Source organism: Coffea eugenioides, unplaced genomic scaffold (assembly GCF_003713205.1).
Source record: "Coffea eugenioides isolate CCC68of unplaced genomic scaffold, Ceug_1.0 ScVebR1_3164;HRSCAF=4327, whole genome shotgun sequence".
NCBI classification, from domain to species: Eukaryota; Viridiplantae; Streptophyta; class Magnoliopsida; order Gentianales; family Rubiaceae; genus Coffea; species Coffea eugenioides.
In genome coordinates this window covers 39,587-54,164 of record NW_020863715.1, presented here as the reverse complement: position 1 = coordinate 54,164, position 14,578 = coordinate 39,587, and the positions used below count along the sequence as shown (strand labels likewise).

General features: G+C 38.6%; 1 protein-coding gene across 1 annotated transcript; it reads left to right on the top strand.

Moving 5' to 3' along the window:
• Window positions 1–520: 520 nt before the first annotated feature.
• LOC113757632 lies at window positions 521–1,462 on the top strand. Its single transcript, XM_027300784.1, has one exon. The coding sequence runs from the start codon at window positions 521–523 to the stop codon at window positions 1,460–1,462; it is 942 nt and encodes a 313-aa protein (XP_027156585.1).
• The last annotated feature ends 13,116 nt before the right edge of the window (window positions 1,463–14,578 follow it).

Genomic DNA, 14,578 nt, shown 5'->3' with positions numbered 1-14,578 from the left:
GAGGATGACTAACATATTCGCCGCTCTAGACTACATTGATGATAGGTGAGTGAATTTTGTTGCTTTCCAATTCGAGAGAGTAGCCCGTGTTTGGTGGGATGTGATAAAAGGAAAATGGGAGAGAGCTCAAACCCCTTGGACCTGGGAGAACTTCACGAGAGAATTTAATGAAAAGTTCCTTCCACCCTTGATCCAAAAAAAGAGAGAGGATGAATTTATTACGTTGAAACAAGGAACCCTTACTGTAGCGGAGTATGAAGAAAAATTCACTAAACTTTCTAAATATGCCCCTGAGCTGGTGGTTAATGAACAGATGAGAATAAGATGATTTGTACAGGGGTTGAATGTGAAAATTCAGGAGGGCCTAGCCGCTGCCCAAATTTCTACATTTACTGAGACTTTAAAGAAGGCACAGAGGGTTGAGAGTACAAGACTACAAGTGAGGGACTTTCACAATAGAAAAAGAAATTTTTCTAGCCATACTTCTGGGCAGGCTAGTAAGAATACGCAACCTTCCAAAATGGGAAGAGGAGCGGGAGGAACAAGGACTGCTGGGGTCTCGAGGGGAGCTTTAGTTAGAGGAGGTCGTAGTGGACCGACCCAAGCTAGGGGAGCGCCATCTACTGGTTCGGCGGTGACTCCTCCAGTTACTTGTGGGTACTGTGGTAAATTCAACCACTCCGAGAATGATTGCTGGAGAAAGTCGGGGAAGTGTTTGTTTTGTGGTAGTGCCGAACATCAGGTCGCGAATTGTCCGAAAGCGCCAAAAGTGGGAGGTAATACCCAGAGGCCAGAAAAGTCAATCTCCAAGCAGACTAGTGCTGGGGGAAGTCGACCGAAAGTGCCAGCTAGGATCTATGCATTGGACTACCAACAGGTACCTGAGGCGACTGAAGTAGTTGAAGGTACAATTCCAATCTTTCACCGTTTAGTTAGAGTTTTAATTGATCCGAGTGCAACACATTCTTTTGTATATCCTAACTTCATGAGTGGAATAGATTTGAAACCAATTAAGTTACCATATGATTTGGAAGTTAAAACATCTACTGGGGATCAAAATTTAATTGCTAACTTGGTGTATAGAAATTGTGAAATCTGTGTTGGGGAACGAAAACTGTTGACCGATTTGATAGGCTTAGCAATTAAGGGGTATGATGTGATTTTAGGGATGGATTGGCTAGCCCATTATAATGCCCAGTTGAATTGTAGGACAAAGATTGTAGAATTGGACATTCCAGGGCAGGCAACCCTAAAATTGGATGTAAGGGGTAAATTGGCTTCGTCTGCACTTATATCAGGGATTCGGGCTAGAAAATTATTAAGTAAAGGAGCTCAAGACTACTTGGCCTTTCTAATCAACACTCCTAGTGATAAGGTGAATTTGGAAGACATGCCTGTAGTAAAAGACTTTCCAGATGTATTTCCTGAAGAGTTAGAGAATTTCCCCCGGAACGGGATATAGTTTTTAAGATTGATGTGACTCCAGAGGTAGCACCTATCTCTAAGACACCATATTGGATGGCACCAACTGAATTGAAAGAGTTGAAAATGCAACTGCAAGACTTGTTAGAACGGGATTTTATACGGGAAAGTGATTCTCCGTGGGGAGCCCCGATTTTGTTTGTTAAGAAAAATGACAGGAGTTTGAGATTGTGTATAGACTATAGAGACTTGAATGATGTTACGATCAAGAATAAGTACCCATTGCCCCACATTGATGAGTTATTTGACCAATTGCAAGGACCAGTAGTATTCTCGAAGTTGGATTTGAGACAGGGTTATTATCAATTGAGGATTTTGGAGAAGGATATACCCAAGACTGCTTTTAACTCGAGATACGGATACTTTGAATTTGTCGTGATGCCATTTGGGTTAACGAATGCACCTGCTGCTTTCATGGATTTAATGCATAGGATTTTTAAGCCTTATCTAGATCAATTTGTGGTGGTCTTCATTGATGACATTTTAGTGTATTCTAAGAATGTGAAAGATCGCGAGAAGCATTTGAGAATTGTCTTACAGATTTTGAGGGAACACCAATTATTTGCTAAGTTCAGTAAATGTGAATCCTGGTTGAGTGAAGTGATTTTCTTGGGACACATAATTTCTAAGGATGGGATTAAAGTGGATCCAGCTAAAGTTGAAGCTATTTCGAAATGGAAACGACCGGAAAATCCTATGAGGTTCGGAGTTTTATTGGATTAGCAGGGTATTACCGGAGATTTATCCAAAATTTTTCTAGAATTGCTGGACCCATGACTGAGTTGACCAAGAAAAGTGGAAAGTTTATTTGGAGTTCTAAGTGCAAAGAGAGTTTCCAGGAATTGAAAAGACGCTTGACCAGAGCCCCAGTATTAGCTCTACCCAATGGAAAGAATAGTTTTATGGTTTACACCAATGTCTCTAAGGAAGGATTGGGATGTGTTTTGATGTAAAATGACAAAGTGATAGCGTATGTCTCTAGAAAATTGAAACCACATGAAGGGAATTATCCGACTCATGACTTGGAGTTGGCAGCAGTGGTATTTGTTTTAAAGAAATGGAGACACCATCTATATGGAGTGACATTTGAGGTTTTTACTGATCATAAAAGCCTTAAATATTTATTCTCACAAAAGGAGCTAAATTTGAGACAACGTAGATGGATAAAATTTCTGGAGGACTATGATTGTACGATTAAGTACCATTCCGGGAAGGCCAATGTAGTGGCCGATGCTTTGAGCCGTCAAGTACAAATGGCTGGATTGATGATTAAGGAACTACACTTGTTGGAAGAGGTCAGTTATTGGAATCCTCAACTGGAATCGAGGAAGGTCATTTTGGGAAATATTGTAGTGAATTCCACTTTGTTGGAACGTATCAAGAGATCTCAAGAAAAGAACACTGAAGTGCGAAAATGGTTGGAAAAAGTTAAAAAGGGGAGATAAGTCAGATTTTAACTTGGGATCAAATGGTGTATTGAGATTTCAGAATCGGATAGTAGTGCCAAAGGATGAAGGACTTAAGAAGGAAATTTTAGAAGAGACAACCGATCAAAGTTTACGGTACACTCTGGAGGGAATAAGATGTACCAAGACTTGAAGAATCTCTATTGGTGGGAAAGTATGAAGAAGGAAATTACTCATTTTGTCCAGACCTGTTTGGTTTGTCAACAGGTTAAGGCCGAACATCAGAAACCGTCGGGACTCTTACAACCGTTGGAGATACCTTAATGAAAATGGGAGAACATCACTATGGACTTTGTATCGGGATTACCAAGGACACAGAGAGGCCATGATGCTATTTGGGTAATAGTGGATAGATTGACCAAATCGGCTCACTTTCTGCCGATTAATATGAAATACCATTTAGAGAAGTTAGCTAAGATGTACATGGATGAAATCATTAGATTACATGGAATTCCCGTGAGTATTGTGTCTAACAGAGACCCAAGATTTGTTTCGAGATTCTGGCAAAAGATGCAAGAGGTGTTAGGGACAAAACTGAACTTTAGTACTACTTATCATCCTCAGACCGACGGACAATCTAAGAGGACAATTCAGACTCTTGAGGACATGTTGAGGACCTGTGTTCTAGATTTTGGAGAAAGTTGGAGTAAATATTTAATCTTGGTGGAATTTGCTTATAACAATAGTTTCCATTCTTCTATACAAATGGCTCCGTATGAAGCCCTTTATGGTCGGAAGTGTAGGTCTCCAATTTGTTGGGATGAAGTAGGTGAAAGAAAGATCTTAGACCCGACTACAGTATTTTGGATTGAGGAAACTAATGAAAAGGTAAAGTTGGTACGCCAGAGGATCCAAACCGCCCAGAGCCGTCAAAAGAGTTATGCCGATAATCGGAGAAAGGATCTAGAATTTACTGTTGGAGATCTAGTGTTTCTCAACATTACGCCTTTGAAAGTGAGTTTGATGTCTAGAAGGGGAAAGAAACTACAACCGAGGTTTGTAGGGCCTTATAAGATTATCCAGCGTGTGGGGAATGTGGCATACAAGTTGGAGTTGCCACCAAGTTTATCTCGAATCCATAATGTATTCCATGTGTCCATACTTAAGAAGTATCATCCAGATCCCTCTCACATTTTGCAACCGGAGAGTATTAAAATTGATGAAACCTTGATCTATGAGGAGAAACTAGTGAAACTTCTGGATAGGAAAGTGAAGGAGTTGAGAAATAAACAGATACCGTTAGTGAAAGTTCTTTGGAGGAACCATGGGTTAGAGGAAGCGACTTGGGAAGTCGAAGAAGCAATCCGAGAAAAGTTTCCAGACCTGTTCACCAATCAAGGTAAATTTCGAGAACGAAATTTTCTTAAGGGGGAGAGGATGTGAGGACTCGCAAATTTATTGTTTTAAATTCCATTTCAAGCTTATTTGAATATTTAATTGCCCATTTACTCCGATTAATATTTTCTAGTCTCTTAAGACCCAATTACATGGATCTATGGTTTAATTATATTTTTATAGTGACTTGTTTCAAAATTTAATTTTTGAAAACTCGTTAAGTGAGAATAGTGAATACGCGATTGGGGATTGTAGCTGATTTGGAAATACCATAAGTTTGGGAAAATTAGAGACTTCCACATAAGTTTTGAAATAAGTATTTTTATGTTTAAGTACTCAAGTGATAGTTATTAGTACTATCGTTATAAGAATTTCTTGAAGGTTTCGCTTTATCGCGCTTAAATTGAAAATACGCGTTTTCACACACGCAATTTAATTAAGGGACTTTAGACCCTTATTTTGAGACAATTAGAGTGGATAATATTTATATGAAAATAAGTGTATTAGAGGTTTAGTGCACTAGTGAATAAACTCGAGAGAAATCGAGTACAAAACGCGCGCGTATACGCGCGAGGAAGAGTTGACTTTGGACAATTGTGGACCACATATTTAAAGCTTCTCAAGGAAGCTTCATTTGATCACACACACTCTCTCTCTTCTCCCTCATTTGGCTGGCCACCCCAAGAGCAAAGAACCAAACTTGCTTCATCAATTTCTACTCCATTTCTTGCACCAAATCTAAACCATTTCACACCAAAATTGAACACCACTTAGCTTAATACTTGGAGAGTTCATCTAGCTAAGAAAAGAAGCTGCATTCCACGGATTTCTTGGACCAGGAAAGGACCGAAAATTCTGCTTTGGAACATCAAAACAAGTAAGTGATGATCAAGCCTTGGAAACTTGATTTATGGAAGTTCTAGTGCACATCTAAGCTCTTGCATGCACGTGAGTAGCTTGTTTATGTTGGAAAAATGGTTGTGTAGACTCTATGAACTCCCACATTTGATGGATGGACTGATTTGGTGAATGGTGATATTATTAATGCTAGTTTGCTACTTAAATTAGTGAAATAATGTTGGGTTGTTGATAGAAACTTAAGGATGGTGCAATGACCAAAAGTGACCATTTTGCCCCTGCTATGTTCATGCACTTTGATGCAAAATTTTGAGGTTCTAATGGCTTTTTTATGATGTATATATGTTATATTGAGTGTGTGAAAAGTTTCATTGGAAAATAACATGATTTGGTAACCCAATTGTGTTGATTTCGAAAGCTTAGAAAACTGGAAAATGGTTCCCGTAACTGCCTAAGTAGTCATCTTGTTTCGGCCATAACTTCTTGCTCCGATGTCGAAATCGAGTGCCATTTATGGCACTGGAAACTAGAAATTCCCAACTTACCATTGATATAAAATGCACAACCTGGTTCCACTAGAGTGAGCCATACCATTCGTTTGAAAATCGCTATCCTGTTTCGTTGTTCACTTGAAGACAGAACAGGAACTACAACTTGATGCTCAAATGTGAGCTAGTTGTGGACAGATTTTGAAAATGGTTTCTTCTGAGAAATTGTAGATTAATGAATTTTTTTTCCAACGCCACCAACCATGCTCAATTCCAAGTTTAATTGAGTGAGTTGTGGCCAAAGATTGAAACTGACTCGGTGAACTAAAACCCTCTTTTGGCTAGTAAATGCTTAGATCATTGTTGGGACTTGTTGTTTTGAAATTATTGGTGTTAATCACCTACCAAACACATCTTGGATGTTTATTAGACATTATTTACACAAATGAACCATGTTTGAGAAAACATCCTTGGTCAAATGCTTGAAAACGGAAAAACGGAAGTCCAAGGCAGATTTGCCTTGGAACTTCTTACAACTTCATTGATTTTGTTAGCTGACTTCCCGTGATTATTTTCCTATGAAATTTGGCAGAGGAAAGGCCCTTATGTGGTAGTGTAATAATACCAAATTTGGTGCCGTTCCAAGTCCGTTTATATACTTAACCAAAGCTCCAAAACCTGAGATTCAAATTTGGAAAAACGGCAAAATAGGTTCAAAATTCCAGCAACTTTGAGCTATCATATCTTGGTGCTCAAAACTTCGATTGTTGACCCGCTTATTGTGTTTTAAACCTTGTATGAAACTCTAATGGAGTTCCAAATTTCAGAGGCTGGTTTGCATTGTGTGAATTTTACCGAATTTACAAACTTTGCCGAAGACCAACCTCGAAAACTGCCTTAGTGTCCAAAACAGTGACTTTGGGCCAAATTTTGAATACCTTTCATCTGGAATCATGGAAAAGTGTCTTCTTAGAACTTTTAGTACTTTCTAAGAGTTTTCCAACGGTACTAAGTTTTCCAATTTTGGACTTGTAAAGAGTGAGATACGATTTTTCAAAGATCTCGTATCAAAACTGAAAATTTCCAAACCTTAAGGAAATGGAGTTTTTCAAATTCTCCTTATTCCTTCGATGTTGCTTGAACGTATTATACTTGATTTCCAAGATAAAAACTTGATTGCTTTTGTGCTTTAAAACCCCATCTTTGACCATCGATTTACGAGTGATTGGGGTTCGTTTTAATGAGATTTTCTTAGATTGTGCACTAAGTGCAATCTTCTCAATAATTGGGGGTTTATGAGTGATAAATCCTTATTAATTGCTCAGGCACACAAGAGAAACTTCAAGAGGATCCCACGGTGGACACTTGAACTTCGAGTGCCGTTTCTTCTTGTTTACTTGGTGAATGTCAAGTGTGTGTTACTTGAACTCCTGTGAACTCGATACATGTTTACTTGTTATTGATACTTGAGATTTTGAAGTTTGAGATGAGCGTGTACTTTATCGCACTCGTTCTCGCTTGAAATGAACAACTCGTACTTGAATACTTGCATATCTCGATTGCTTGAATATACCACATGCTTGAATGACTTGAAATAGTATGCTATGGCTGCATACGTCGTTGGAGTGAATCTCCTCGACACTAAAATATACATGGGGGACGCCCAAAACCCCATTGGTCATCCTTGGACTCGAGCCGGCTTGGGTTTGGTCAGACTTCTTGGTAAACCATGGGGAAAACATGAAAGCTTGATCTGGTGAGAGATCTCGCTTGGCATACTCGAGTAGTATCGCCTTAAACAAATGACAGGCGGGCCCGATACAGGGTTATATAAGGTGAAAGGGGACATGTTAAATGGAAATTCTATGGACTAGACCTACCCGATTGACGGAGTGTCAATTCGCGGAGGTTCTTGATCGTGCAAGTGGAATATAGCTCCTGAGAGCTCTAATATCCTTGAATTGTTTCTGTTTCCTTTTCCAGTGAATTATTAATTATTGAAATATTATTGCTCGACTTGTAAATTGGGTTTGTTACTTGAACAATGTGCTTGCATGTGTGTTCTTGGCCTCACGAGCGTTTTGCTGACCCTGTAGATTTGTTTTCCTTAACAGGATTGGGCTTAGAATGAGACTAGGAGGAAATTCCCTTTTGTACTTTTGTAATAGGGTTCCAATGATATTGACTAGACATTATGACTATTGTGTATTTTGGGCTGTACAATGGAAACCCGATGTAAGGATTGGGTGATTGTTAAATATTGTTAAACTTGTACGCTTCCGCACTGATTATATTTATTTTATCAGGTTGTGATGTCTAGTTTTGCATTAAGCTCGAACAGAAATTGCTTGAGTCCTGGCGAGAGTTGGGCGGACGTCCCGCGGATACGCTTTGGTTCGCCTTGGGGAGAAGTGGGGGCGTCACAGTTCCTCTCCCAAACTTGGGAGGTATACTCTTATCCCCTTGCCCCCAGCTACTTCCAGGGATACTCTGTTTCTTCGGTTGAAAGGTTCTAACTTGTAGCCTCGCACAACTCGCAGGGCTTTCTCCATAACATCACTAAAAGTATTGATTTGGGCTACCGCTAGATCCTTTTGAATCTCAACATTTAATCCCTGAACAAATCGCTGTATCCTCCTTTGCTCAGTCACAATTAGTTCGGGAGTTAACTTAGACAATCTAGTAAATTGGCTTTCATATTCAGCTACAGTTTGAGCTCCTTGGCGAAACCTAATGAATTCATCCTCCTTTTTCTCCTGAATTAGAGGCGGAAAGTACTTTGCATTAAATTCCTTCATGAAGTTTACCCAAGACCTCGGGGTTTGTTCTCTTTCCCACTTTAATCTTATCACATTCCACCAAGAACGGGTTGCTCCCTCCAACTGGAAGACAGCAAAGGTAACCTGTCTCTCCTCAGTATAATGCAAAGCAGCAAAAATATCGATCATCTTCTCTAACCACCTCTCGGTCACATTAGGGTCTGGTCCTTCAAGGAACTTTGATGGGGAGAACTTTTGGAATCGTTCGAGAGCTCTATCCTCACCCTCTACATGATTACCAGGGTTTCCAGGTTAAGTAATAGGGTTTTGCCTTGACGTTCCACGACATGGGCCAAAAGATCAGTCATGCGCTAGATAGCGGCGGCTACCTGAGCATTAGGATCGACGCCCGATTCAAGATTTGGTTCAGGCACTGGTTCACGAGTACCCTATTCATTCAAAGGTTGTCTAGATTTGCGCCCACGACCGCGTCCACTACGTTTACCCTCCTTTTGTTTTACCAATTTTGGGTCGAAGTACGGATACAATATTAAAGATAGATATATGAACAAGTTACAAGAAGTATACACAAATCAAAAGTCAAATATATATAACACAATTTTATCATACAAATCACACAGTAGCAGTCAGATACAAACAAAAGGCATCCCATGAAAGTAGCGGGGTCATATCCAAATACAATGTACAAAACTATGTGCAAAAGTACAAAACAGCTAACTAAGAACTTTCCTAACTACCCTTCACACGGGATCAAAACATGGCTCATAGGAGCTCTAACCTAGTTCCCAACGGAGCTAACAGACTCTCTATCATGGTTAGAACTAGATGTGTCTCCCTCTCCGGGGGCTCCGTCTCCCTGAACCTCCACTTGTGCGTTAGTGCCAATCACTCCCTGGATTAGCGCCTGATACTGGTCTATGATACCTCTGGACCGATCTCTAACCTCCCTGATTACCCTAGTTAGGCGGTCATTAACTACCTGTAGCTGCTCTCTATGTGCATTAGTCCTTTCTAGCTGCTTTCTTGCATCGTCTAGTCCGACTAACAATACTCCAACGCCGGATTGGTCCTCCAGGCCTCTCCTCCTAATCGATGACGCGAAAGCGCCTCCGAGACGGCTCACCTCCACTCCCACTAGCTCCGTCCATAACCTACAAGGATAACCACAGTTTATAATTTAGACAGGATTAATCATACTAAAGGACACCCTAACACATCACCCAAAGTTCCTAAAAATCAAATTTCTAGTTCGCCCAAGTCATTTCTAACATAGGCTCTGATACCAACTGTGATAGCTCCACCTTCTCTTAGGGCTTCTTCCTCCAAAATCACTCCATCAAAACCTTTAATCCTCCTTAGTGAGCAACTTTTATGGAGAGTTTGCATAAACTATGGTTGGAACTCAAGATTCAAGCAAGATAGTAAGGTGCAAGGTGAAGTTTTCTCTCTTTTTCCTCCTCTCCAATTTCGGCCAAGCTAGGAAGAAAAATGAAGACATCTTGATCAAATTTGGTTGTTAGTAAAGGTAAGAAAGGTTAGTCAAAGTCCAACTTTCAATAGTGTCGCGACAAATGGCATCTTAGGGTTTAATCTCATCCTCTTGTCTTCCAATGGTTAATCTTTCTAACTAACATCTAATTATCCCTTAATACCTTATAAACTAACATCTCTTTATGCAAAATTAACCTAGTCGTAAAAAATTTATCGCACTAGTGGGTCCCATGTCCATAATGCACTTCAAAATTAACATGAACTAACTTATACTAGGAAAATGATTCAAAAACTATACTCACTTATAAAAATATCTAGAAAATTAAGGTAACAAAATAAAGTAGAGAAAATGTATGCAAGGAATTAAAATAAATCATATAAAATATCAAAATTTTTCGGGTCCTCACAGTGACCCCGCGGAATAAGGAAGATCCTGGCAGCTAACAAATTAGGAAGTTGACTCGGCTTGGGAGACTGTCAAATATCAATCTCGACTTTTCGGCTTTGAGTAGTGAGTTTAGGCACGCCCACATGTAACCATTAGATATTTTTCACTAGAAAATCTCCATTTAAGCACTTTTCATTCCTGTTTCTGAAATAAGTACAAAATATCAAATATAAGTAGAATCCGGTAATTAAAACAACATTTGGCTAAAATCAATGGAGAATAATTATAAATTTAGCAACAAATTATGACCTATCGATTTTTTTCACACCTAAACCATACTTATCCTCAAGCATGAGAACATAAATCAAGCAATCACATTCAAACAGTGGCTATTATTCGAATTTTCTATTGCCAAGATACAATTAAAACATATGTCAAGTATTAGTAGCAATTTTCAAGAAATATCTCTTCAGTTAGCTTTCAAGATCAAGGACTCTTTCAATTTATGACTAACTAATCTAACAGTATAAAATATTCAACCAGCATCCATAAGCAAATGGTTTGACTATTAAGCAAAATCTTAATATTAAAATTCATGGATTAGCGGGCTAACAATTCACTCAAACACTTCCACATTTTTCATTTTTAACACTTTTTTTTCTAAAATATCCCCACACTTGATTGATTTTTTTTTCAGGAGGAATGCTTAGTCTTTAGCCATTTAACCCTTTTGATGCGAACTCCGACATTGACCAAATGAAGGACCCCGATTACTTAGCCATCATCGCTTAAAAATCACATACTCATAATTATCGTCGCTTTTTGACGCGAAAATCGACACTTGTGGTGAAAACTTCCGATTACTAAGCAACGATACTAGTGGAGTATAGCCGAATACTATTCATAAATAAGCACCAAATTAAAATTAAAAATTACACAAACTGTGAGGACCCGTAAAATTCTTTATATTTTTCTTAAAAATGTCCTTTTATTTGGACATTATTACTTTATAATGGCTCTACTACCCAATCACCCCACAATAAGTGTAAATGAATATAGAAGTAAGGGTTTCCGTTGTCCGTTTTCAAGTTAGAGCGAATTAGGGTTTTCACGTTTTTTTGTAGTGTGATTATTTGGTACGGAGTGAGGATCAAATTTGGTAGGTAAGAGTGACTTTTGGATGAGGAAATATTATATGATTAGAAGTGATAATAATAAGTTAGTGATTATAAGTTAAAAAACCCTAGTATACGCGATTTAAGAAAAATCGGCTCAAACCGACGGATATCGATCACTACCGATTGAACACACCACTTGACTACCACTTCCCTACCACCACATATCCTTGATATTGTTGCAAAATATCTCCCTCATCCTCAGCCCTTATAGCCGAAATATTTGACCCAAAATGCAAGGAAAAGAAAACAAAATTTTAGTTGGTTTTGGTGGTGACAAGTGTTGGCCACCTATGGTTCCTTGACCAAGCCAATGTCTTACCTTCTTATCTTTCATTTGAGTTCATTCTTCACCATTTTTTTTTTGTTTTCGCCTAGAACAAGGAGAGGCAAAAGAGTGAAGAGAGTTTTCAATTTTCAATCTTGAATCCAACCTTTTGAGTGCAAACAAGAAAAACTAAATCGATTAATCACTAGTTTGGAAGCTTGGGAAGTTTGAGGAACCAAAAAATTTCAAGGAGAAGTGGAGGATCCTTTTTACAAGCTCTTGTCTTGAGGTATAATGGCTGATCAACCTTTCTTTCTCCATTAATCATGATTAAGTTGGGTATTAATGTTAGAATTGTGCTTGTGATGCTTGTTTCAAATGGTTTTGATGATTGGTGTGATGAATTTTGAGTTAGGGTTTTGATTGATTCACTTATATTTCTTGTGGGTTAGGTGTTATACGATGTATATATATGGTATATAATCTTGTAAAGGAGAAAGTAGTGGTAGTTTTAAGGTAAAAATGTGAATTATAGCTTGAATATAACAAAATTCCAGATTTCTGGAAATTGTAGCTTCAGTTCTGACCGGTTCCAGTTCATTATGTTAGAGGTCGAATTAGGCTTAGAATAAAACATAAAAGTTATAGAGAATGATTTTTTATAGTTTCCTACAAAATGTCAGCTCAATCGGAGCAATGTAACCTGTGAAAAGACAAAAATACCCCTGACTCTCATAGGTTTAGTCTAATGGACAATTTTGATATTTCACAACACTAATAGTGTCTGTTCACCCTGATGTGTACTGAATTAGCATTTAGTCAAAACACGAAAGTTGTAGTACTATGTATTAGCTTTCTAACGCCCTTGGAATCATCTTGTTTGGACTTTGGTAGCCTGAGTTATTGTTGTTTAAACATAGTGCGGTTAACTGACCTGTTTGTGCGCTTCTGGTTTAGTAATTCAAAATTTTGACCTAGATACACTACGAACTGGACTAGGTGATCTTCATCAAAGTTGTAGCTCTCTGCCTTAGCTTCAAAACGGTATAAATTGTACCCCAATCCGATAAGCATAGTTTCGATTGTGTCCGTAATGGAAAACAACGTCAAATCTGTTTTTTGCTAAACTTCATTTCCGCACATGTCGTTAGCTTGATTTTGTACTTGCATGACCTTGAGCCTATTGAACGGCTATTGAAATGAGATTATTTTGTGTGTAACTTTGGGATTGATTGAGGAAAAGAATGAAGCCATAAATGGCTAGAAAATAGGTAAATTCAAAGGGCGTGCTGCCCAAATTACGCTAGAGGATTAGGTAGATACTTGCGACTTGCGTAAGGCTTGAGAGTGATTATCACTTGACCCATCTAGGATATTCGCATTTTCGTTATCAAGTTATATAAGTTAGCACTTGGTCGAACGTGTACCCTTGGGAAATGAAATCATGATTACTAGGAATACGTTTTCCTCGTACTTTCGACTCATGATATTTCCAAATATAAATGTTACAAACTTTCATAGTTTGAAAAGCGAGCAAGTGTTTCACAAATATTCTCCAAACGAATGTCAATTACTTGATTCTTATTGAACGAAACGTTTACGTTTCGAACCTTAGGCATTTTTCAAAGTTCTTAAACAAGAGTTTTATCGCAGATTTGGACCCCAAACCCGGAGTATAACCCAGACGTGATCACTAGGGACACTTCATTTTGGTGAGTGCTTCCAAATACCTGATTGAACTGGATACTTGTTTTCAATACTTGACCAATGTGATTTAATGATATGTCATTTGTTTGTTCGGACAAGAGTGTACTTTATCGCACTTGCCCTAATATGAGATACACTTGTTTATTGTTGCAATGGATGTGATATATTTGTGTATATGGTGCGCACTTCCTGGAATTCCAGAAACCCTGTGGCGAGTTACTCGAGTCGAGCCGGCAAGGGCTTGGTCGATTGGGTAACGAACCCTGGGTCTTTTATTTTGTCGAGTGGAGTGATATCTCCTCGACTAATCGGTATACTCGAGTATTACCACCAGTGTTTATTGAGGATTTTGGGCCCAGTAGGGGGTTTGAATGGTGGACGGAGAGTAGTGTAAGTAGTGCGCTACTGGATTGGTTTCTTTACTTGAAAGTTGACGGAGTGTCAACTATTACGTGATCAAGCTCCTGATGATGCAATGGGAATTTGGCTCCTGAGAGCCATCTGTATCCTTATACTTTGATGGTTATTCGAAGTGTTATTGTTCTTTTGGAAAACAAACTCATTTTGACATTTGCTATTTGACGTGTTATTGCTCACTTTCATAAACTTGGTATGCTCGCTATTTCACTATCATGCTATTTTTATTTTATTTGATGACCAAATTGCTATTTGGAACCTCACTGGGTTTTTAACTCATTGCACGCCATTTGTTTTCCGTACAGGGCGTACGAGCGAGGCTTGTGACTTGCACAGACTAGCGTAGTCTAATTATTTTGAATTTTGTAATTGTACTCACGCTAGTACCCGACTAGGGTTGATTGTACTCGAAATGTAAACACTTTGAAATTTTTTTTTTGGTGTGTAGAAACTTTGTGTCTGGATTTGAGAATCAATGTATATATTACGTTGAAGTGGATGTGTTATTCATTTTCTATGCATATACGTTATTTGGCTTGAGCTATGAGTGAGTGAGTGAGTCCTGGCGAGAGTTGGGCAGGCGGTCCACCGAACCCTTTGGTTCGCCTTAGGGGAAGGTGGGGCCGTCACACAAACCCACTTTATTTCTTAAATATGGAGAACTAAGATTAATAGTTGAACCAATTTGCATAAAAAATGCTAGATAAATATTTACAATATTTA

Bases quoted from the DNA above. Each gene is read 5' to 3' on its own strand.
- LOC113757632 (XM_027300784.1), top strand. From the start codon at position 521: ATGGGAAGAGGAGCGGGAGGAACAAGGACTGCTGGGGTCTCGAGGGGA.